This window comes from Cimex lectularius, unplaced genomic scaffold (genome assembly GCF_000648675.2).
Source record: "Cimex lectularius strain Harlan isolate CLEC.00 unplaced genomic scaffold, Clec_2.1 scaffold94, whole genome shotgun sequence".
Lineage (NCBI taxonomy): Eukaryota > Metazoa > Arthropoda > Insecta > Hemiptera > Cimicidae > Cimex > Cimex lectularius.
The window spans coordinates 647,616-673,988 of record NW_019392668.1 but is presented as its reverse complement, the minus strand read 5'-3'; the positions used below and the strand labels follow the sequence as shown (position 1 = coordinate 673,988).

At 36.7% G+C, this 26,373-nt stretch overlaps 1 protein-coding gene across 1 annotated transcript in view; it reads left to right on the top strand.

Moving 5' to 3' along the window:
• LOC106670261 (ATP-binding cassette sub-family G member 1-like) overlaps positions 1-26,373 on the top strand; it is a 42,186-nt gene that overhangs the window by 13,174 nt on the left and 2,639 nt on the right. The window contains exons 2-10 of the mRNA XM_014400439.2: positions 22,935-23,052; positions 23,274-23,463; positions 23,525-23,670; positions 24,069-24,307; positions 24,364-24,462; positions 24,523-24,647; positions 25,019-25,187; positions 25,254-25,510; positions 25,566-25,732. Of these exons, the coding sequence (XP_014255925.1) occupies positions 22,935-23,052; positions 23,274-23,463; positions 23,525-23,670; positions 24,069-24,307; positions 24,364-24,462; positions 24,523-24,647; positions 25,019-25,187; positions 25,254-25,510; positions 25,566-25,732 (1,510 nt within the window). The remainder of the gene's footprint in view (positions 1-22,934; positions 23,053-23,273; positions 23,464-23,524; positions 23,671-24,068; positions 24,308-24,363; positions 24,463-24,522; positions 24,648-25,018; positions 25,188-25,253; positions 25,511-25,565; positions 25,733-26,373) is intronic.

Genomic DNA, 26,373 nt, shown 5'->3' with positions numbered 1-26,373 from the left:
TATCCGGTCTTGGACTTTTAAATACCCTTCGTTGTGGACACTGACCTTCGTTTGGGAAAGACGTTCAAGGCTAGTGTTACGGCTACAAAACACCGATACGTTTCCTTGATTATCGGTTTACTTTTATTTTAACAAAAAATTATTTAAATAAGAGGGCTTAATTTTTAAGTTGTGGAAAATCTAAATAATTACAACTAATCAGATACGGCGTCTAATATCTCTCCGGACTAATCGGATAGGGATATTAATCGATCAGGTATCTTCTCAAAATAAGAATTTGCAGGTAGAAACGACCAATAAAAAGGAGGATGTAGATAGAACACTAAAATTAAATACAGTCAAAACAAATTGCACGTGATGTTCCATGTATACGTAAAAAGTACTTTAGTTAATGATGAAAATAAGGACATTCCTCGATTATGATTTATTTGTCAATCACCCAAAAATAAGAGACGAAACCCTTAGTATATACAAAGCAGGTCAAAATAGAATCAGCTTGTACTCAAATCGAATCAGGGGGCCAATGTCCTGGTATGGAATGATTAGAGGGGTTGAAACTAGGGGTGAAATTAGGGATGCCACATGTGCCATAGTAAATAGTGATAACGGCTCGCAGATAGTAGGAATTAATAGATTTAAGAAAAAAGTCGATAAATTAAAAGTCGTAAATATTTTAACTGTAAACTCAGTCGCAACTACGCCAATATCATTAATCAAATTCAATTTAGATAACATACATATATCATCACATGACATTCCACACATCAGACATTTTTACATAGTCTAATTTTTCAANCCCTGAAGATGATCTCAATAAAGATCGAAACGTTGGCACGATAAAGAAAATGTTTTTCTGAAACCTACATCACACCAGACCGCATCTCACGATTTCTAAATAATAAAAGATAACCTAACACCGACCGGAAAAGTGGAATCATTTAGATGGCAAACACTTTGAAAACGTATGTATAAATTTCGTTAGATCTACAGTCGAACCATACATCAAGAATTTGTTTACGTGCTACTAAAGCTTGCGATATGGACACATTTAAGACTTTTAGACCACTGCAAGGGGCACATTAAGATGTGCCGTTTGTTCAGGCCCACATCAAAGAAAAATAGTGCGATAAAATTCTAACAGTTCCTACATGCTTACATTGCCGGGGTTCACCTCTCAAAAGAGGAATGCGCAGAATTTAAGAAAACAAAAATCATGATGACGGTTGAACCTTACCTTACAACTCATTAAATTCACTAGTTTTCGTGGTCCGTTTGACCAGTAATTAATATCTTTTCAATTAATTAAGGTTTTTAGTTGAGATAAAAAATCAGTGTCACGAGCGGGATTCGAACTCACGATCTTCGGCTAGATACGCCTCTGCTCTACCACTTGAGCTATCGTGACCCCGATCCACTCGGACACTAACTTCCCATCTCAACCCCACCTTTTGAATTTTTCCTTCTTTTTGAGGAATTAATTTAATTTGAATTAACTGAAAGATATTAATTGGTCAAGCGGACAACGAAAACTAGTGAATTTAATAAGTTGAATGAAGTATACTTCACCAAAGCTCTCCGTGGCCATTTCATTTGTCGCCAAGAATCAAATAGATTACACGACATGTGAAAAATGACAAAAAGGAGGGAAAATTCGAAAAGGTGGGGTTGAGATGGGAAGTTGGTGTCCGAGTGGATCGAGGTCACGACAGCTCAAGTGGTAGAGTAGCGGCGTATCTTGCCGAAGATCGTGAGTTCGAATCCCGCTCGTGACACTGACTTTTTTATCTCAACTAAAAACTTTAATTAATTGAAACTTATCTTACAACGTCGCAAAATCAAGAGTGAAACAATAGGCAAAAGTTGTCTCTGAGACCTGAACTTCAAGATAAACTGAGCTTTCCTTCTCTCCGTAAAGAAAAACCTCCTTCTACCCGGAATAAGTTCAAAAAAAAATCCTTCCTCCTCATAAGAACAAACAGAGCACAGTAGCAAAAGATAGACCTTTAATCCTAAAAAGATTCAGGGTTGTTTGATTTCCCACAATCCGTATGACCCCTGGAAGTTAACATTAATGAAAAATCGGTTCATTTTAATTTAATTTTTGGAACAACACCAAATATAACAAATATTAAAGAAAAACTAATTTAAATAAAATAATACAATTTTTAAGCCATGATTCGTTATCTATAATTCAAAGGAATACCAGATCGCCTGTGGCTAACAAAGAAAATCTAGAAATATTTCTACACAATAAAAATATTGTTGTTATCAGTGTTGCAGAAACGTGGTTTCATCCTAGACGAATTTACACATTTAGAGGGTATAATATACTTAGAAACGACAGGACAGACGGCAAACCAGGAGTTGCGCTATTAATAATAATATCACTTTTAAAAGACTAAAAATTACAAGAAATGACGTGTTTATGCACAGTAGCAACCATTCCATTAAAAAATGATGCAGATAGAAATCACACACCGAAGATAGAAAGAAATCACAACGTGACAGACGAAAACAACGATGATAGACTCACCAAAATGATCAGAAATGACTTTACTCTTGGCTAATTTATTTGGGATAAAGAATATAAGCAGGGAGAGGCAAGTGCACAAACCTAGCACCTAGCATATAGATAGATTAATACTGTATTTCAGCAATAGCTATTACAAGGGGGAGCCAAATGGCAATAAGATATACACATAATTAAAGATATCTTCCAACCTAAATTGACATGACACTATTTACAAAAGTAATTAATAATAATAATAATAGTAGCATGTAAGAACTAATCAAAATACATTATCAATTATATGGCGCTTAACTTAAAATCAATAATTTCATGACGCAACAATAAAACATCATTGATTGACAATAAAAGCTCACAATTTAAGTGCTTCATAAACAAAATTGAACACATCAATTGCCTGATTGTTTGCTCCAAATTTTAGCAAGAACTCAAGTTTGTCTAAATTGTTACTATTTACACATGTATCTATGTACTTCTTTAAATTAAAGGATCTTTGAGGTTGGTAAATTGGACAATTTAAAAATATATGTTCCAAGTTTTCCTCTTCAAACAATTTACACAAAGAGCATATTGATTGTGGATCAATTACATATTTGAGCCCATAAAAAAAAAAAATGATTTCCTGAGCCTGATGAGACAGCCTTAGTTGTATAAGTAATCTTTGCTTATTTATTGACAAATTTAGTTGTCAATAATTTTCACATTTATACAAGGAGCTGATTTTTCTATAAAAATGGTTAAATTTTGAGTTTAGCACCTTTTCTATGTCTATTGAGTAAAGATTATTTTTCAACTTCGACAAAAAACTTTCTTTTTCGCGTTTTAGACATTCAGGGTCGCAAAGGCACATCTTGTTACAACCTAAAAATAATTAAACTCAACTGTTGCTTTGTAAGGACGTACTGACTACCTTTGTTAAAAACACCAGTGGATAAGGCAGGGATCGAACCCGCGACCGTCAACGAAAGAGTGGTACCACATCTCTCACATCAACGATCCCACAGCACCTAGCATATATTCATAAAAATTCTGTCATTTTAAATATAATACTAACCTGCAGAGAGATTTCCACTTAAGGAACTCTTTAAAAATAATTGTTTTCTCCAAGCTGTTGAAATTACATAAAACGATTATTCGGAGATCGTGAGATGCGGTCTGGTGTGACGTAGGTTTTAGAAAAACATTTTCTTTATCGTGTCAACGTTTCGATCTTTATTGAGATCATCTTCAGGGCTCAAAGTGTTTGTTTTCGGTGTAGAAACGTCCCAACGCACAGGGCACTCTCAACAAGACAGACAAGAATGGCACATCTACACGGAAAACAAACACTTTGAGCCCTGAAGATGATCTCAATAAAGATCGAAACGTTGGCACGATAAAGAAAATGGTTTTCTAAAACCTACGTCACACCAGATCGCATCTCAAGATCTCCAAATAATAATTCCGTATAATGTGCCTCAAAATACTGTCTCAAGGAGTGAGTGGAAAAAAAGTCTTCGCAATTCCATTCCCAGCAGTAATTAACTGGTTCAATAATCAAGTAGTAAGTTATTGGGTTTTTGGGCCACTAAAGATCCAACCATGCAATGCAACGAATACCTGAACAAAATTTATTCGGTAGATTCAAGTACATGTGAGAAATTTCGAGCTACCTTTGGGCCAATGGAACATCTAATCATGAGCTGCTCAGCTTAGCCAGGAAAGGTATCCAAAAAGTATCTTACTCTGCCTATCAATTATACATCATAAATTCAAAAAATATAAACGTATATGCCTCTTTGTTGAATTTTTGAAAGCTAATAATCTAGCAGTGGCATCTAAGCTCTCGGCGGAGTGGTCTTGGATCGGGTCGGAAGGAAGAGGTTCTCGCCGTTTTCCGAATAAGGTCAGCCCCGGATGGTCGTAAAGATGTGGATGGTACCACGTGCTCATCTTCGTTCAGGAGTCCATAACAACAAAAAAGTGGTCAATGTGGTGCCTAGCGGCGATGTGTTGCGGCCCTTGGGCCGGTTGGAGGTTCATTTCGTTCCAACGGTAGCATTTGACCTCACATTAATATTAAATAATAAAATGCTCGTGGCTGCGACTACATGGTTGATGCTAAAAAACACCCTTGAAGCGTGTAAGGTCTCTTTGTGACCTTTTATGTCGGTTTATTTTGTCCCCGAATTATAAGGTGTATGTTTTGAAAGGCGATCATTATTATAACAAAAAATGACGACTGAAAAAAGTCAATTTATACAAGCCGTCTAAAATTATCGCATTTAATTAATTAGCCTTTAAAGTAATTAATTATTCAGAATCATGGTGTTCATTTCAATGGTGATATAAAAAAATAGGCACCTGCTTTATTAAACTAAACAACCAACTTACTTTCAGTACATCTGTTAAAATATTTATTTGGAAGATGATATTATCTTCATTCCTTAAACGTTTTCATACATTTCCTTGATATTGAACTAATTGTAAAAACGAATATTGCAAAAATTCTACGAGGTTTGTCCTAGAAAAACACTTTTCCAATCATTTCTGTACTAGATCTGCCCTCTTAATGTTATCGAATCTGATCCGGTTCAGGAACTCTAAACCGTGAGCAAGTGAGAGGAGTTCGTTTCAGAAAAGACAGGAAGGCAAACTGGACCCAGAGTAGTTTTCTTCGTTTACAATTTTAGGGTCGTTACTCGATCCCGATCATCAGTCACGTTTTCCCCTTTCACCGATAGCCAGGGTTTTTCCAACAAGTTGTTTTTCCGATTTTCAATCAATTTCTCTAATAACAAAGATTTCGTCAAACATAATTTACTGTAGAAACAACATCAATCAGGATATCAATTAATTGAACGTTATTTTTAGCCGATTCAATGTTATTTCGAGGTTGGACACAAATTGGAGTTTTTCCAGGCAATTATTAGACATTACGTTACTGCTCAAAATCGAAAGAAAAAATAGAAACGTTTTTTTGTAACGTCTTAATTGAAAAATTACGTGGTTACGGCATGTAGTACATCAGTTTTGTGTTGTTTTCAATGAGTCTGTCTAAAAATGCCCGGATTTAATGGACCGTTAAATAAAGACAGAATACATAATTGAGACTAAATAAGTGCATCCAATCTAACTTTTTCCCAAAACAAATGGAACCGTGAATAATAAGCGTGGGATTATTTAAAGCCTATGGATTGATGGACTTGTGGTTAGGTCGTTACCGATTATTTCATTTGGCGTGATAGAGTCGTTTAGGCCATATGCAGAAGTAGATCAGTCCAGCAAGAAGCCGAAACGCGTATGACAGACCAGTCCGCAGAACAAAATATTCAGAAACCTTGACTATTTTCGTCTGCTAAAAGTTTCAGTACATATTAAGTGTGCGACATGAAGGGTATGAGAAGGGAACGAGACGCAAGGACGCACTGAATATGGCGAGATGCTGAAACGCTTCTTTATTGTATCTGTGTGTCTGCTTAAATCCTCTATACCACGCACTGATTACAGTAAGATGCGCCTTAAGTGTGTCTGTTCTGTCTCCCCATACTTACATCCTTGCCATACACGAAATATAGAAAGAGCTGCCGAAAACCTATCTTCCGTATATACTGCTCGACCGCTCTTGAAGCCTTGACGCCACGATCTGAAGATAATAAGAAGCCGAAACGAGTCTGACAAACTGGTCCGCAGAGTAAAATGATCAGCAACGATCAAACAACAAGCAGTTTTGGTCGGTCAAACCAGTTTCGGCATTTAGTCATCTTCAAGTGGCATTGAGGTTATAAGTAGGGAGAGAGGACTACGGACACACTGAATACGGCGAGATGGCGTAACGTTCTTTGACGGGTGTGCTCTGCCTACACTTACTTACATCCTTGACGCCACACACGAAAGATAGAGATCTGCCGAAACTCATCTTCAGTGTATCTACTTATCTTGATTTTAGCACCTGCTTCTTCCTACTCATATATTTGATGCCATGCACTAAAGAAGATAAATAGCAAAATAGCATCTTAAATGTGTAATGATGTTCTGCCGTGTATTAATTAGGTGTATCAGTGTATTTGTTTCTCTTTCCTTATATCCTTAAGGTCATGCACCTATGGTGACAAAAGTCTAGAAGCATCTTCGGTTTCGCCTGTCCATCGTAACGTCTTTTACACCTAGTGCTAAAGATGACGAAAAGCCGAAAAGCATGTTCGATATCTGTGTGACTACTCCCCCTGCTTAATTCCTTGATGACACTCTTTAAAGTTGGCTTAGAGCCAATGCTCCTCTTCTGTGAGTCTGTGCGCCTGCTGCTCCCTGATGAAATCCATGATGTCATTTAAAGATGATTGAAATAGCATCTTCAGGTTGTCTTTGCGTCTGTTTATCCCTACTTGAATCCTTGATGCTACGCTCTGAACATGGAGAATAGCCAAAACTCTTCATTGATAGCACTCTCTGGATATCAGCAGATACGAATCTTCAGTGTGGCTTTTCGCCTGCTCATTCCTACTTATATCTTTGATGCCACGATTTAAAGTTGGCGTACACCCAAAACTTCTATGCATCTGTGAGCTTGTTTCTTCCTGGTTATGTCATTCGTGCTCGCAATAAATTTACGAAAAGTCGAAATGAATCGTAAGTACGTCTTTGCGCTTACTTCTCCCTATCTATATCCGTGAAGTTACGCTCTGAACATAGCGAATAGCCAAAATTTCTCATTTGTGAACCTGCGAGCTTGCTTAATCCCTGCTAATATCATTGATTGAACGGACTGGAGATATATATCAGCAGATACGTATCTCCGGGGTGGCTTTGCGCCTTTTTATCCCTACTTATATCTTTAATGCCACGCTTTAAAGTTGGTGTACACACAAAACTTCTATGGATCTGCGAGCTTGTTTCTTCCTTGTTATATCATTCGTGCTCGCAATAAATTTACGAAAAGTCGAAATGAATCTTCAGTACGTCTTTGCGCTTACTTCTCCCTACTTATATCCTTGATGCCACGCTCTGAACATGGCGAATTGGCAAAATTCTTCATTTGTGTACCTGCGAGCTTGCTTAATCCCTGCTAATATCATTGGTTGACCGTACTGGAGATATATATCAGCAGATACGTATCTCCTGGGTAGCTTTGCACCTTCTTATCCCTACTTATATCTTTGATGCCACACTTTAAAGTTGGCGTACACCCAAAACTTCTATGCATCTGCGAGCTTGTTTCTTCCTGGTTATATCATTCGTGCTCGCAATAAATATGGCGGAAATGAATCTTCAGTACGTCTGCGCCTACTTCTCCCTATCCATATCCTTGGTGCCACGCTCTAGACGAATAGCAAAACCTCCTCATTTGTGTCCTGTGTGCTTGTTTCTGCTGCATAATACAGGTGCCACACACTGAAAACGGCGAGAAGCCAAAACGTCTTTTAAGTGTCAGAGCTTTACTTTTTCCTTACTTATATTCATGATGCCATGCTCTGAAGATGGCAGATAGCCAAAGCGCAGCTTCCGTGCCTTTGCCTTTTTCCTGCTTATGTCACTGATTCCACGCACTGAAGATGCGAGAAACCGAAACACGCCTGACAAACCAAAACAGACAGGAAACTGCTACGTTACAATGAACATGCCCTTGGACTTGTGGGCGAGGACGTCGTTGAATAGGTTGGGCCGGAAGGAAGTCGAGGAGAAAGTCGCATCTATTTATTCACATTATAACGATATTTTCTTCCCCGTCATCTTCTTTGTGAAAGACTGCCGTGAAGTCGCGTACTGGCTTTTTTACCATTCTGTACGCCGACGGTGACACAACTGACAGCACTGACCTATTTCTCAACGTCCGTCACATACGAAATTCATCGATTACGGTTATCTTCTTGGGCAATCACATCGGAATTAATTTATGCACACAGACATCTATGTAATTAATCATTAACGCCTTGGCTTCTACGTTCAAGATGAATTTTCTTGATGTATGAGATTTGACAAGTTGGGTCAGATGGAAATTGAAAAATAAAAATATCTAGTCGTTCAAAATCCTCCTGTTGTTACACATCGCGTCACTCCCCGGTTCCGGCATGTTGATCATTTCCGCTCGTGCTGATTTTATCATGAGGAATTATAGTTGAAGCAGCTCAATTTTAAGAGCTGGAATCAGTCGAACCCTGACCTTTCGAAGGCCTCAGAAATACGTCCGGTTTGAAAGCGTTGAAATTTTTACATATTTTTTATATAACACTTATTCAACCGTACAAAAAATTCTCAATCGGGTTCACGTTTTTCAAATCTTGATCGGCCAAGGTCCAGGCCGAGTGTCTAGTGTACAAGGTTATTCGTATTAGGGAAAGAACTCTATTAGTTTTATATCATTACATCTTTAGAAAATAAATAATCAATTCATTGAAACTTTTATTTTTAAATAATACATTTTTTGTGCCTCGGTCTTGCTTGACTCATAAACTGGGAAATACAGAATTTCAAATATCAAAATATTCGTTATTTGTTCTATAAACTACGTTCCCCTTTAATTCATTTAATTAGGTAATTTATTGACCAAATTACTTCTTTCAATTAATTAATCTTTTTATGTAAGGTTTTGGTTGAAATGAAAAAGTTAGTGCCATGAGCGGGATTCGAACCCACGACCTTCGGCTAAATTCGACGCTGCTCTAACCTCTTGAGCTATGGTGACGTTCCCCTTTAAGTTAGATTTAGATCTTATTCGCATTGAGATATACATACAGGTGTGCCAAACTGTAAGACTCCTTTCACGTTGTAAAAGAGATTTATTTAAATCATTTTTTTTTTCGCTTTTTGACACTAATAAAATCATGTATGGCCATTTCTCTTAATGTGAGTGGTCACACATTAAAACTTATATTGGTGGACAAATCTTTACGATTATTTTTTATTTATATTTTCATCTTTATTTAATTTATAAATATGATATGCATTTTTTAAAATTAAAGACATGGTGGGTTATCTGATCCGTCAAGAGTAGTCTACCAATTATTTAAAATTAAAATTAACTTTCAATTAATTAAGGTTTTTAGTTGAGATAAAAAAAGTCAATGGCACGAGCGGGATTCGAACCCACGATCTTCGGCTAGATACGCCGCTGCTCTACCACTTGTGCTGTTGTGACCTCGATCCACTCGAACACAAACTTCCCAACTCAACCTACCTTTTGAATCCCGCTCGTGACACTGACTTTTTTATCTCAACTAAAAAGCTTAATTAATTGAAAGATATTAATTGGTCAAGCGGACCGCGAAAACTAGTGAATTAAAATAAACGTATGTTTGACTAGCTTGTCATTCATCAGTAAATGAAAAAATTCGGGAACATGTTAATTTTTACACTTTTTACGAAAAATTTCAAATTGGTCCTGGAGTTCAAAGGAAATGGTCCTGGAACGGCGCCCTATAGCAATGGAGAGAGTGACCGGTTTTTTTTCCATGAGCACGTAAAAAAACCACGTTTTTTGCCCAAAAATCACGAATAACGCGAAAACTGTTGAGAAATCGGGCAAAAAGTGGAAGCGGACCAACCGAAAGTTTATTTTAAAATTTCCTATCGATTGCTACACGGCGTCGATCCAGGACGATTTCCTTGTTCCAAAGCTCAATTTGACATTTTTCGTAAAAAGTACAAAAATTAACATGTTCCCGAATTTTTGAATTGACTGATGAATGACTAAACTAGGAAAACATTTAAAAATGCCATCTTATTCGGCGTAAAATTTTATAAAAAAATGTGATCTCACTCACTTAAATAAATTTTATCTTATCCCATTCACTTAGGGAGATGGAGTACTCCATATTCCTCCATCATTCTTTACGCCATATAACACAATTGGGGGTAGATGAGGTACTCAATATTCCGTCGGTCCTTTCACACTACACATTCACGCTAATAAATACATTAACTCACAACTCACATTAGAATGACAACATTATCACCACTATGAACCAATAAAACAACCTCCCGGAACAGGAGATTCAGATACTTGCTGCCGTGCTCAACCACAATTCTTATATCAGGTGGTATTCCTACGCGCTCACTATATAGAACCAAAGAATTGCACCCTTCAATTTAGTAGGACACACTACTCGCTTCGGCGGTACATATTCTAAATTTAAAACTAGTCATTTATTATTGATTTATTCAAAGAGGAAACCCGTAAAAAATTGAATTTCAAAAATATATTATAATGTATTAATTGTACAATGAACTAAAACGATTCATCACCATTATTAAAAGTTATGACTGCTTAAAAAAAAACTCGGTCATATTCCTGAAGTGGAGGGCTTAAACGGACGGAGTCAAGAACTGCTTTACTATATTTTTGCCGATTTAATCAAAAATATAATTCCAAAGGCTATGCCGGGATTTGAACCCAGAACGGTTACCATATCAGAAAAGTGCCGAACCACCTAATCACCTGTCCATTGCGGTCTCTACACTCCAGAATTCATATAATTCCCATTCAACTTGGTCAAATTAAGTTTTAATAATCGTTACGATTATTTCGGTTTTACCATACATAAACCTATTGTTTCAATACGTTATGCAAAGCAAAACTGCCACAACACCTGTGAAATGGGAAGTAAAAGTCCGTGATGAATACAGCAGAAGAATTCCACATCCCAAAAGGACAAATTCAGAAAAAGTCGCTTCCCAGATCCATTTTTTGAAAAAAACCCTCAGAACAAAAGTTGTACAACGTAAAATTTGCGAAAACACGTCAGTTCAATATTTATGCATTCTTGAAAATTGGGAGAAAGAGTGATTGGTTTTTTCCAAGACGTAAAATTGCGTAAAAATTGCGAACAACTAGAAAATGGTTGAAAAATCGGGCAAAAAGTGAAAGCTGCCCAAAGCTTATTAAAATTTCCTATCGATTGCTATAGGGCGTCGCTCTAGGACGATTTCCTTGCTTCACATCTCAATTTTCAATTGGCTAAAGCTACGAAAACATTTAAAAAGCCATCTTGTTCAGAGTAAATGTTCTAAAAAATGACGCATAGCCCAGGTCTGTGACTGTGAAAGGCTGAGAAAATATGCGTTTTCAAATTTGGCCATTTTATCGTGCAAAAACCAGGTCGTCTGTTTTTTTGATGGGCAGTGTGGTTTCCTCCACCCCCCCCCCTATCGTTTAAATGCATTCCCACTTACTCGCCAACTAACACCTCTGCACCCATCCACTCCAATATAATTTCGGTCAGTCTAGGGCAAACAAAGAAAAAATGGTGCATATTTTCATTTGTAAGGTAATTACAAAGAGGACATGACTCTAGGGGACTCGCCATATGGAAGTTTGCTTAATTTGATCGTTCCGATCAAAACCACACGTTGATATCTAAATAATGATGGTTAGGGATGCTACTGAGGTAAACAAACGTTTCTGTTTGGAAGAAGATTAAAAACTGGTCACATTCGTACAAAAGAATAAGGCATGAAACGTAAACAGTAAAAACCTGCATTATTTTCCGGGCAACCCAAAAATATCTGTAGCTTGGATTTATATTCTTCTGTTTTTATTTGACCAGTGCACTCTATGGGTAAAATATTATAATTTGCCACTTTTGTAACAAATTGTTACAATTAAATGTTTTGTCTTTTTTTCTCTAGGGTGCAACTTATTTGGTCTCTAATATTCACTGACACTTTTGTAACTTTTCTAAATTTTCTCTTAAATATTTATTAATATTTAATTTTCGTTAGCATAAACGAACAAACCAGGCGCGTAGCTAAGGAAAGATTAAGCGCAAAGATTTTTTTTCTACTTTTAAAAGCTTTACAGCTTTCTCCAGCTCAGAATTAAATGCCATAGTTGATTACATCCTGGAAAAAACGCATGTACAACATTCTCAAGTCTACTTGATTCCTTAGTTTCTAAATTACAAAGCATATTTTTCAAAGTTTTATAATTTCTTCATCAATGTGATTACCACACCTTAACTTATCGTCAAGTTATAACCTTAAGAATTTAACATTATTTTCTAATCCCGTTAGAGAAAAACTTATAAACAGATTTTTTTTTCAACATTTAAAACCAAGAAATTGTAGTGAAAATAATCATCTGTTATCTGCTTATCTTATCACAGTTGAATGTGAAACTTGTATCATCAGCAAATTGAAATAGCTTAATATTAACATAAACTCTATTTACAAAGCTGCTTAAATCGTTTACGTATATGTTGAAAATATGTGGTCCTAGTATTGATCCCCGAGGTACGCCTACTGACAGTGTTATTGTTAACTTTTACAATTTGTTGTCTATTTTAAAGGAAACTGTAATAAAATTCAATCTCAGTATCCTTAACACCATATCGCTGAAGCCTCTGTAAGAGCAAGTCGTGATTTAATGTGGACAAAAGCTTGGGGCAAATCGCATTTTTTTATTTTATATATTTTCATAAATCTACAGTTGTACAGAATGCAACAAGTTCCAGGCCCCGCCTAAAGACAAATTTGGAAGGAAAAATGGTTTCATTTTTATCCAACAAGTTGTTCATTCGTATTTTACAAGCGCTTATCAAATGAACCAAATTGCTTCATTTATTGTTTTTAGGAGGTTTGTGTACAATCCACAAGCACCAGCAGTCTGATTTTTTAGTATTTTTATCAACAGAGGTCATTGGTGATAAAAACAGTAAATGAGGAAGCCGAGTGTTAAGTTTTTGGTTTAGCACACGTTTTAGCTCTTCCAACAGGATTTTTCTATGAAGAATTTATTTAAAGTTTCAGGATATATGTCTATCTTATTGTGTGAGCTTGTCTTTGTTCGTTTATTAATAATCGACCAGAAAGATTTTGACACATTAGATGATAGTTTTATAAGTATTTCATTACCTAATATTTTTACATATCGATTTGAGTTAGTTGTAGGCGATGTGTCTTTGTATTTCTTACTTTCTATTACTTTTTAAACTACCAAATCGAGGTGACAACTTTGATACTCTTAACCATTAGAATTTGTTTAAGCAGATTTCAATAAAATTTAAAATTGAGGTTACTCTGAATATTAACTTGAGTTTTTATTTCTAAACATCATTTGGATCGCATAACCTTTCGGTTCCTATATGGCATGTTTTCATTGTTGGGAATTTAAAACGATGAGAGACAATTGATTTAGACATTGCGAGATTTCAATCACGGAGTGGATGAGCTGATCGGCCTTCGGTTCATGTAACAATACAGGTTTCTCCGTTGGTCCGATAAAGACAATTATAAATAGATCTTACAGGAAACACCACAAGTGGAGACAATTTTTTGAGATCGTCTTTGCGTTTACAAACAGTATTGATAAAATTTCATAGTAAGCCACACGAACTACGATCATGATTATTAGATCGATTAATGGAATGATGTGTATCAGAGGATCTTTTGTCAAAAGGAATTTTGAGGTGGAAATGGAGAGTGAAGTTGGATACTAGCTATATACCACTTTTTTTACGAGGGTTCGCAACAGCAGAGGTCATATAAAGCCTCGGAGTGCCGGTGTTTTGAAAAAAAGTTCATTTGTAAGTATGTAGCGGCCCTGGATTCGAACCCGGGACCTTTGCCTTACTGTGATGAGCGCCGTGTCAACGCCTAAACCGTTGCGGCTACCGACGCCTCCCTCCTCGAATGGTTATTGATGACCCCTAGAGTCATCTACAGACCTAGCTATTAGCACCTGCTTGCTGATTTAATTTTTGTGGATTGTAATTTGTTGTTCATTCTTTCCATATAAAACAAAAGCAGACTTCTTGTATTTTACTACTCAGTGAACAGAAAATAGTCCTAGCCTCCTACCTTTCCTCGTGGTCAAAGTGCAAATTTTTTGCAATGTGGGGCCATTGAGATACAGGCTGTGGTGATCCTACAACCAGAGCTGGAAAATAGGTGTCACAGTGCTGTTATGTTGCGTTGTAGAAGTCTACCAACTCTTGGATCTTAATATCTATGGGAACTACCCCAGCCAGGACATATGCCGTTTCGTAGTATACCCCCCTAAAGCCTTTTATTATAAGTCTTCTTTGAACTCTGCGGAATTTTCTTAAGTTGCATCCTTTTGATAATGCTGCTAAAGTGCGGCATAAGTTAGAATAGGAAGAATGGCACCTGAATTATTTTCAGGGCATCAGCACCTATACCTCAATGAATTTCGCCGATCGGGTTAAAATATTTACGAATTGCCATGCTTTCTGATGTAAACAAGGTGACTGACGATACGTAGCGAAAATTTCATGAGGTGTTTCTACTCACCAGATGCATAAAAACACTTCCTATAAACCCTGGCCAAACTCAACGGTAAACAAGTAATTTCAGGTTTTCGGTTTTTTTATTTTTCGACTTAGGTCTACTAATTTTGCATCATGTTAATCGTGATCCCGAAACAGTCGTGCGTATTGGTGTTTCAAATGGAAAGTTTGGGATACCTTCCGTCGGGAAGGATTGTACCCTTACCATTTTACGAGGGTGGTTGATGTAGATGAGGAAAAAATCAACTCACTACTAGTGGTCATTTCGTTTCAAACTTTGCACCCTCGTAAAATGATAAGGATACAATCCTTCCCGACGGAAGATATCCCAACCTATCGATTGTGAAACATCATCAACGCACGTGAACTGGTTTCGGGATCACGATTAACAGGATGCAAAATTTCCTCATCTACATCCATTCACTGGTTGTCTTCCCTTGTTCTTCGTGTGAAAGAACCAATTTCACTCAGACTTCGATGAAATAGTTGAAAGGTGCGATCTGCTGAAACGTCGCGATGTGTAAAACGAGGTTGGTACTGTCCTTGCAGCAGTAGCATTACCATTGCAGTAACCTAAATGAAGTGCATATCAGCAAGATATTCGTTAGAAAACAAAGACATAATTTAAATCACCAACCTGAAGACGTTGTCAGCTGATATCATAAAGCAAACTGATAGAACTGAACAATAAAGAAATGACACGAAACTCAAGAGCCAAACGGATTTCCTTGAAAAATTGAGCGTGCCCCCTTCATCAACGCGTTTTTTTTGTTTTTTTTTCACCAACAAAATGCAAAATTTTGGGGCCTTCCAGAAGCGCAATCCAAAAACGTGGGTATACCGCTGAAGCTAATCGAATGGGGAACTTTTGAGAGAATTTGCAAAGGTCTAGGAGTTTGTAGTTGTTAACAGTTACCAATCCAACATTTTCAAAAAATTCCAAATTTCAACATTTTTGTTTTTTTACTGAATTTTTTCATCAATTCTGCAATGGAAATAAGTTTTCTTACGGCAAATTTAACGTCCTTTCAGATGGCACAAGCCAGATTTTTCTAGAGTCAGTAATTCTAAAGTTTATACAATTTAGTGAACCTAAGTCGAAAAATTAAAAAAAAAACTAAAACCTAAAATTACTTCTTTACCGTTGAAATTTAGATATAGGGGTTTATAGGAAGTTTTTTGTTGCAAATGGTGACTTGAAACACCTTCTGAGTTTTTCATTTTTTGAAATGTTTGGCCTTATCGCCAGTTACCTTGTATAGGCAATATGTTTATTCCAAGAGCACTTTTTTTTATCAAATATTTTAATTCTACCATTTCTAATCGTTTCCCCATTAGTTATATTTTAATCCTCCATCTACGGTTTTTGTGTAATTTTTAAAGCTTTTCTGGATTTAAAAAGATATTGCATACGGACCATCGTTCCACCAACATCAGCTGCCATTTTGCCTTTTGATAGATGCTTCTGAAAAATGAAAAGCAGGACGAAAAAAGAAGACCATGTTTTGTTGGTTGATTGAAAGTAACATACTTGGTAATGTAAACCTATGAAAAATTGTCCTATGCTCCCATTCAAACGGAAACAAAAAAGAAATCCACTATTTTTTATCCAAAACCGTTTTGTAGACTATTGTCTAGATACCAAATTCGCTCCACTTAGAAAACAAACGTGAACAAGGCCTCAAATAGGCAACAAGGCCCGAGAAACAATGGACGATTGTGTTTAAACAGAATTTAACAATATGAATAATTCGTCATAGGTCGAATTTATTCGTGAACACCTTGATTTTCATGCTCCCTCTGCGGAAACGGGAAGCCCGTGGAATATTCCGTCTCACAGGACACGTCATGATTACTACCGCGATCTCCTCACCCGATCACCTTTACGTTCTGCGGTTTTTAATCTAGCAAATTCTTCTCTATTCCGGTTTCCAACTTAACTGACGGACGAAAATGTTTTAAGTGGAACGTGTGGCAATTTCGGCCCTTAGTCTCTCTCTCTCTCTCTCTCTCTCTCTCTCTCTCTGGCCTCTGGCGCATTATTATCAATTATTTATGGTTCACACCTGGAATAAAGCGTACATCCATGCCCTGTACAGTAATTATAGTAAAACATTCTGCCAATATTAGACATTCAAATTACGTCTACTTTTCCATCAGGCTCCATTTTGTTGACCGAACAAATTGATCATGTTGACTCATGGTGCTACTGAACATTTTTCCCTCTTGGAACTAGCAAACCCAGCATTGCATCTGTGCAGATTACTCAGAAAAACACACAATCTTCACTTCCTTACCAAACTAATTTTTAAAAATTTTTGGCCATTTTTAGATTAATAGAGTAGTTTAACATTCAATAAGGATCAGGCTGGTTTAAATTGAAAAGTCGAAAGCTTGGCAGGGATACAAAATAAATTATAATTCAATGATTTTTTTGTTCATTTATCAGATTCAAAACCTCTCATATTGGAAATTTTCTATAGTTAATACCTCATGGATTTATATACAGTTTTATATTTAACACCGACCATTGATGTCTTTTTTTCTTTTTTTTAACGAGGGTTCGCAACAGCAGAGGTCATATAAACCCCTAGGGTGCCAGTGTTTATGAAAAAAAAATCCCATTTGTATGTCCGGTTCGAATGCAGGGCCGCTGGATTCGAACCCGGGACCTTTACCTTGATGGGCGCCGTGTCAATGCCTAAACCGTTGCGGCCACCGACGCCCAAATGGAACGTATTCCAGTCAAAGGCATGCGAAAACGGTCATTAAAGGACTATAGCAGAAACCAATGGCAAAACTAGGACTATGGCGATAATAGGACTGCTGACTGAACACTTCAGACTTCGGTGACGTATGTAAAGACTTGGAGGAGCATAAACAAGCCCGTGCCGGTATTGTTTGAATGAAGAAGAAACAGCAGAACATCCTCTTTTCTTACAAAGGCTTAAAGTTTCTACTCCTAGGAGAGGAAAAGTTAAGGCTTGGAAGATGCTTAAGCCCTTAACAAAAGTTTAGGATCTGGTAAAGTCGTAAGCTTGACGACGGCTCTAAATAATAATGGTGATTGCACTTTAGGCCAATACTGATCACGGTGCACTTTCTAAAGAAGCCCACTTTTTAACGCTTTTGGTCACTATTCCTCGCTGTGGTCAGTCAGACGCGTATGAAACAACCTTTGTCGGATTAACTACTATTTAGCCTATGGGATTTAATTGATTTACTCGATGCTGACGAGAAACTGGCATAACCTACTGTTGTATGACCCTCGAGTCCATAGAATTAGGTCAATTATTGTCATCGTGAGATTTCCGCTTCTGAGGTCTGCGGGACGATGTACCTAGTATGGTCGTTTCCAAGCATTCTTTTGGATAGAGCTTTTCGCCGTATTCAGGGGTGGATTTTTTCAACTGCCTCTCCTTGTTTATAACCTAGATGCACCGTACAAATCGAAATGCCGAAACTAGTCGGCCTATGTCAGTTTATGGGTCCGCCTTCCCAGCTTATAATCTAGTAAAGAAAAGTCCTAAACTTAACGACGGCTCTAGAGATAATTATAATGATTGTGACACTATAGGCCAATATTGGTCACGGTTCATTTTCTAAAGAAGCCTAGTTTTTTTAATTCTCTTGGTAAAATGGTAAGCATATCCTCGCTGTGGTCAGCCAGACGCGTATGAAACAGCCTTTGTCGGTTTAACTACTATTTCACAATTTTTCACTGTTTTACATTATTATGTTTAGATAAAAACATAACAGGTGTAGTGAATTTTTGTTTCAAACTGACAGTAAAATCAATACATCAAAGGATGTAGCTTATGGGAAATTCACTCATACTTCAAAGAGACATCCAAAGGAAACTCATCAAAGTGAAACAAGTCCAAAGTATTAATTAAGAAAACGTTTTGTAAATATCAGGGTTCAAGAGAAATTGGTTTGAAAATAAAACATAAATGCTAGTTGTTTAAAGAGAAACTCTGCCTGGTTAGTGACAGTGGTCAAATAACATGTTCCGCGAGGAAAGATCTTCGAACTCAATTTGAAGTTTTAATTTCTAAAATTATATTGTATTAGTAACAAATAAGTGGATTTTTTTTTATATTTAAAACGAGATTATTCTCTGACGTTAATTTTCATATCCAGTATTTTATTTTTGATAAAATAAGTATCGTACTTTTTGACAACCAGAAAGCGAAATGGTCGAAATTCTTCAGTGAAAACGATACCTTTGGGGATCGGAACAAGACGGAGAAGATGTGATGTAAATATTCTTGCTTTCACTTTCCAGAATCGCTTTCTCCAGTGTCTATTTCCAAGGTGAAGTTGCTCAAAGGTACTTTCTTTCCCCTCGTTATTTCTTATTTACCATTCGGTAAAAACATATTCTTTTGAGATATTGAAATATTTCGGACGCTGTATTGAGTTGATTATTTTTATAAAATGGGCTTTACAGTTATACTGTTTTCTGATTTCCCAGTAGTTAGGTGAGTTACCTATTTAGGAATAAATTTGGTTTATGTATTATTATATATATATATATTTTTTTAATAAATGCTCGGGGCCCTACTTGATAATTTGCATAACAAATTGATTTAATCCCTAAGGTTTTCATGGACTGCAGGGTCATATTTTATTTCCTGATTTATATTTAAATCTGCACACGTACATACACATACGAGTACAGAGTGGAGCCAATCATTTCCCGCAGCCAACCGGCAATTCCAACTTATGTAAGTTACAATAAATTATCGGCAGGCCCCGAGAATCACCAACGTAACCGGTAATGGCGGTCTGGAGTTAGAGCTCAGCCGCATCCATCCAGATGCCGAGGTTCTTCCAGGCGTTATCAATAGCGAGGTCATTTCAGCCCCCAATTCATGCAGTTCCTAAATCCGAACCCATTCACTCTTAAATACGTTATTTCTTATTTACATACCACTTAGGGCAGTGGAGTATTCGAAATTCCTCCATCACTACACTTTATAACTTGTTAATTGGGGTTGATGGGGCATTCAATATTCCATAGGTTCTCTCACGCATTCGCGCTAATAAATGCATGAACTCTCAACGCACATAGGGTACACAAAAATATCAGCACTGTATACAATAAAACAACCCTGTTTCCTCCAAGAATTCCACGGGATTCAGATGCTGCCTGCTCAACCATAATTCTTATATCGGGTGGTATTCCTACGCGCGTACTATATAGAACCAATGAATTGCACCCTTCAATTAGGTAGGATTCACTACTCGCTTCGGCTATATAACTACACAATTGGGGGTAGATGAGGTACTCAATATTCCATCGGCCCTCTCACACTACACATTCGCGCTAATAAATACATTAACTCACAACGCACACTAGAATCAACAATATCAGCACTATAAACCAATAAAACAACCCTGTTTCCTCCCGAAACAGGGGATTCAGATACTCGCTGCCGTGTTCAATCACAATTCTTATGTAGGGAGGTATTCCTACGCGCTCACTATATAGAACCAAAGAATTGCACCCTTCAATTTGGAAGGACACACTAGTCGCTTCGGCGGTACATATACTAAAATTAAAACTAGTCATTTATTATTGATTTATTCAAAGAGGAAACCCGTAAAAAATTGAATTTCGAGAATATCTTGAATATCTTCAGTGAGGTCACAACAGAAACGTCAAACTCTTTAAGTCTTTGCCAAGCTTTCGACAATTATATCGTCATCATCAGGGCCTATTTATTTTGCTAAAATAAATAGGCCCTGATGATGATATAATCGTCGAAAGCTCGGCAAAGACTTAAAGAGTTTGTCGTTTCTGTTGTGACCTCACTGAAGATCCTTTTGTTCAAGTTGTTCAACAAGCAGGTCGATACATCATTTCATCTTTAATTTCGAGAATATATTATAATGAATTATTGTACAATGAAATAAAACGATTCATCACGATCATTAAAAGTTATGAGTGCTTAAAAAAAGCACGGTCATATTCCTATCAAGTAGGAGGGCTTTACACACCAGAATTCTTATAATTCCCGTCCAACATAGCCAACTTTCCAATTGTTGCAACACTATTTCGAGATTTTACTTCAGTATTTATTATTTATCTGCTGATTCAAAAATTCAATTCGTTCTTTATTATTTCCAACCGCGTTACAATGAAAAATTGACACACAAAAAAAGTAAAATGTCTGATTATGGAACTAAAATTGCAAATAAAAACCGGTTCTTTTGGATAGTTGTTTATTTCTTTATGTTTCAACTTAGAACAAATAGCAGATTGTAGTTTGGAAGTTATCGGGTCAAAAGCTGAAAAGATTTTGAGAGAGACGATATTTCGAAACTGCCAGAAAGATGGCATAATCTAACAAAGAAAACCGATAATTTTAGTCTAGCTATCCTCGGTGTTTTGATATACCTTTTTTCCCTTATCTTTTTTTAATGAAAACTTAAATTGTAAGTTTTTATCTCAACCAATACCTTACATAAAGATTAATTAATTGAAAGAAGTTATTTGGTCAATCGGACCACGAAATATAATGGATTAAATTGTAAGCTTTCCACTTGAGGTCTGCCTCTGATGTGATGAAACCGATTTTGGTCTATATCCTCGTTGTTTTGATCTATCACATGGACTTCGACTTCTCGCCATCATCGGAGGTGGGTTGTTCTGTTTTTTCTAATAAAACCCTAAATTGTAAGATTTCCTCTTGAGGTCTGCCAATACGGGTATTGAAACCGAATTTGGTCTAGCTATCCTCGATGTTTTGAGCTGTCAATGGCGTTTCGTCTTCTCGCCATCCTCGGTGGTTGGTTGTGTTATTTTACTTATTTGACGAAGAACTAACTGGTGTGATAGACAGGGTGATCTTTTTGCTTGTCTATAACCCTAATGCCACGAACTTCCAAAACCAACCCGACCAAATAGAAATCACAACCTGTCTGACAGACGAAACTACGATGATATACCCACCAAAATGATCAAAAATGTCTTTACTATTGAGTAATTTATTTGGGATGAAGGATATAAGCAGGGAGAGGCAGGTGCACAAACCTAGCACCTAGCATATATTTATAAAAATTCTGTCAATTTTAAATATAATACTAACCTACAAAGAGATTTCCACTTAAGGAACTCTTTAAAAAGAATTGTTTTGTCGAAGCTGTTAAAAGTACATAAAACTTTTGTTTGGCTGTTTCTGATCATTTTTATCTGCCTGACGGACCTTTTGAAAGCATTTTGGCTTCTCGTCATCTTCAATGCATGGTATTAAGGTTATAAGCTGAGGCATTCTGTGGGCATATCAAAATGATCTTGATCTGTAAAGGCCTAACTACAGTTCCAACACATTACAGATGTAAAAAGGAAACTAGCAATTTCCACCAACTATTGATTAATTTATTTGGTTCAAGGATATAAGCAGGGAGTGGCAAGCACACAAACCTAGCATTGAATATGACTGTTGATATTGATAAAAGTTCAATCAATTGTAAATAATGTCCTAGGGGTACCGTTTAGCCAGGTACATTTTGTAAGTACCTGGCATTTGGGTTATAAGCAGGGAGAGGCTAAGCAGAGGTGATCAGCTCTTTGTCTTCCCTTATCTGTCAATCATTCAACTGGGTTTTCGATAGTGTGATAGTATAAAAACCCACTCTGAAAAGGGCGAGAAGCCAACGTGCATCTGGTAAACCAAACCAGCAAGAATAGCCTGACCAAAATGACCTGAGATTACTAAACTACAGATTCGTCACTCCACAGGTGATAAGAGGAAATTTCAAAAATTAACAGATGGCCAGTGCACATACAAATGAGAGTAGTGTAGAATTAATTTTACAAATAGACTTGCACCTAATCGACAAAAATTAATAGTTATCTCGAAATTAATCTCTGAGGTGAATATCAGAAATTATGTAATAAAAGCCACCTTGTTACATAAATGGCAAACATGCCTAACTAATCATATAAGTTTTGGAATTCCTCAGTTTTACTCACTGAAGTTCTAAAAAATTATCTATATTGTAGATTTGTACAGGAAAATTGCATAAAAGACCTTTTTTTATTTTAATATATTTCTAACTTTTTAATTTCTAAATATTAATGCGAATTCTAAGAAATCAAATTTGAAAATGATTTGAAAATCTAAGATGGGACTTCAAATTTTTTGTTACTTACTTTCCCTTTGTGTAATTTTCAGGGAGGCGGCGAATAATGAAAGGAGTTTCTGGTAGCTTCAGGGCCGGCCAACTGACTGCCATCATGGGTCCGTCTGGAGCTGGAAAATCGACCCTCATGAACATTCTTGCCGGATATGTGTAAGATGTGATTATTTGGCTTATATTTCAAGGAGAGGGCTTAACAAGAATGACATACTGTTACAAATAGTATTTGGAACTAGCTGGGTGAGGGTGGAAGATTCCTTTAGTTTTTCCCTATCGCTTTCGAGCTATTATTTCCATTGATTAAAATTAAAATCATCATCAATTTCTTCTTATATTTGTTAATCTCAGACAATAATTATCCATTTATATTCCAGAACTGTAGGCGTTAATGGTATAATCACCACAAATGGAGAGCCAAGAAATTTGGCAAATTTCAACAAAATGTCGGTGTACATAATGCAAGAAGATTTGCTTCAGCCTTACTTGACCGTGCGAGAAAGCATGGAGTTGGCGGCGCGATTGAAACTCGGCAGCAAATACAGCTCGGAGCAAATTTTTCAAGTTGTATGTACAATCTCTTCTAATTGTAGATGATCAAGCAGTTAATTTTTTTTTCTTGTTTCAGGTGGATGATCTGTTAACCACCCTTGGCCTGTGCAAATGTGCAGACAACTGGACAAACCGGTTATCAGGAGGACAAAGAAAAAGAGTCTCAGTTGCTCTTGAAATTGTCCATAACCCCCCAGTTATATTTTTGGATGAGCCCACCACGTTAGTATGCACAAATTGACAATTTTCTTACTAAATGCAGACTGTATAAAATGTTTATTCCTTATTGCAAAACATGATTGTATTGTCTGCATGTTGCTGAACATCTGTTTGCTGCTTTTTAGTGTTAGACAATCTTGGTGCGTATTCTTGCTGTAAGTGTCTGTAACGCACTTTTCTGTATTTCACCATCTTCCATGATTCTACTAATTATTGCCAGTTTCATCTATGAACAGAAAAACAACTCCACCTTAAAGGGTAAAGGTCTGTTAAACAGAGTCAGGTGAAATATGGTGAACTGCTGAAACTTACAGTATGCTGTCAACACATACAGCGAGGTTAACCACTGAGGACAGTCCTATTTTTAATATATTCTGTCACAAACTTGTTTTTTGTTTTAGAGGGTTGGATATTGTGACTATAAATCAAACAGTGCAACTTCTCCGTCTACTTGCAAAGCAGGGCCGGACTGTCGTTTGCACTATTCACCAGCCGTCAGCCTCTTTGTTCCATTTGTTTGACCGAGTCTACATGTTAGCGAGAGGGAAGTGCATCTACCAAGGTGTACCGGGGCAACTTGTGCCTTTTCTGTCGTCGACTAACCTCGAATGCCCTCAGAATTACAATCCTGCTGATTACAGTATGCAGTCAAGATATTTGTCAAATTTTGTTTAAAAATAATCAGTTGTTTTTCAGTACTGGAAGTCCTACAGGTGGACATAATTGACAAACTCTGTGAATCAATACAGAATGGAAAAGTTGTTAAAGCAGCACCTCTGGCCCTTTGTGAAATAGGTTAATTTTTCCTCCCCTAGGCCATTCCCATTAAATTTTTAAGTTTTATTTCTTTTGCAGAACTTGCTGAAAAGACCAAAGTGGGTATTCATAAAAAATCAGATTTCCTGACATTTCCCAACTCATTCTGGACACAGTTCGTTCTTATATTTAGTCGTATGATATTGCAGAAGAAAAGACATGTTGTACGTATATATTTTTCCTATGTAAAATGCATCTTCTATGAGAAATCATTTTGTAATTTGGAGATTTCTGATCATTTTGGTTTGCCTATTCTTGCCGTTGTTGGTCTTTCAGATGTGTTTCAGCTCATCATCTTCAACAGTGGGTTTTTATTAGTTGAATGACAGGCAAGTGATGAAAATCTGTTCTTTGCAATTGTAGTCAACACCATAAACTTATAAAAAGAACTTGACATTGACGATGGCTAGTTGCAGAACGCATCTGATGTACTCTAACAGCAAAGAAAATCTTATTGAATGATCAGAAATGACCAAACTACATTTTTTCATCCTCAGATCCAAAAGAGGAAATATCACAAGAAATTATGTTTCAGGCAGGGCTGTGGCTCCAATTTATCCATCATTTATTTTCTGGCCTGATTATTGGCTTGATATTCAGAGGAGTAGGAAACGATGCTAGTCGACCTTTTGACAACTTTAAATTTATACTTTGTGTTTCTGTATTTTTTATGTACACACACTGCATGACACCGATTCTAACATGTAGGTCAAATCAAACAATCTTAATATTACAACAAACTTTATTTTTATTTTTATTTTTATTTTTAGATCCATTAGAGATAAAAATAATGAAAAGAGAATTTTTCAACCGATGGTATAGCTTGAAGGCTTATTATTTAGCGAAAACCCTTTCAACGTTGCCGTTAATCATTTCCCTTGGTTTTGTCTTTACTTGCATTGTGTACGTCATGTCGGATCAGCCTTTGGAGCTGAAGCGGTTTTCTTGGTTTTCACTCAACTGCGGATTGATCGCGCTCACATCCGAAGGCCTCGGGATTTTAATCGGCTTTACATTCAAGTGCAAGGTCTGTCTATTTATTAATAATTCATTGGGCCTTGTCAAATAAAATGTTGTTACAGAATGGTACAGTAGTGGGTCCATCTGTCATGGCGCCAATCCTGATGATAGCCATGCATGGGATGGGATGGGGTCAGAAAATCACCGACGTTATGAAAGTTATAATGAAATTCAGCTATCTGAGGTTCTCATTGGTCAGCATGATTACAGCATTGTATCTCGATAACAGGTAATTTTAGCCAAGTTAATCGATTATTAATTTTATTTGGCTTCACCCCTCTCGCTTTTTCCCTTTCACTCCCACTCTACTTTCTACAACCCAATTTTTTAAGCAGGTAGGAATTAATGAGTATGTTATTTCATTTCTACCATGTCACCAAATTCAGTGGATTAATTTTACTGCCTTATCCTTTTCTTAACTTTCACTGCACCATTTCAATGTTAGAGGTTCACAAATGTTAACTTGATAACTCTGTATGCTGGGCTTGACAGTTGTTCAAATTACATCCAGGCATCACCAGAAAAAAATGAACTCACAATCAGTCCTTAATTGGGTGTGACTAACCACAGCTAAGGTTTTTTTTTCCCAGTTTCTCATATTTTTGAGGTCCCAATATGCACTCATTTTATCTGTGTTTACTGAATCCAGATAGAAGAAAACTGAGTGATAAACTGACCTGAGCATGGGTAGTCATAGCTCAGTTTTTTATTTTTAGGGGCCCATATTCAGTTGGTTTATCTGTCAGTTTAACTGAATCCAGATCAGAAAAAACTGAGCAATTAACCACACTGAGCTTGGGTAGCCATAGCTCCATTTTTAGGGCTTCATATCTGCTTAGTTTACCTGAATCCAGACCAGAAAAACTGAGC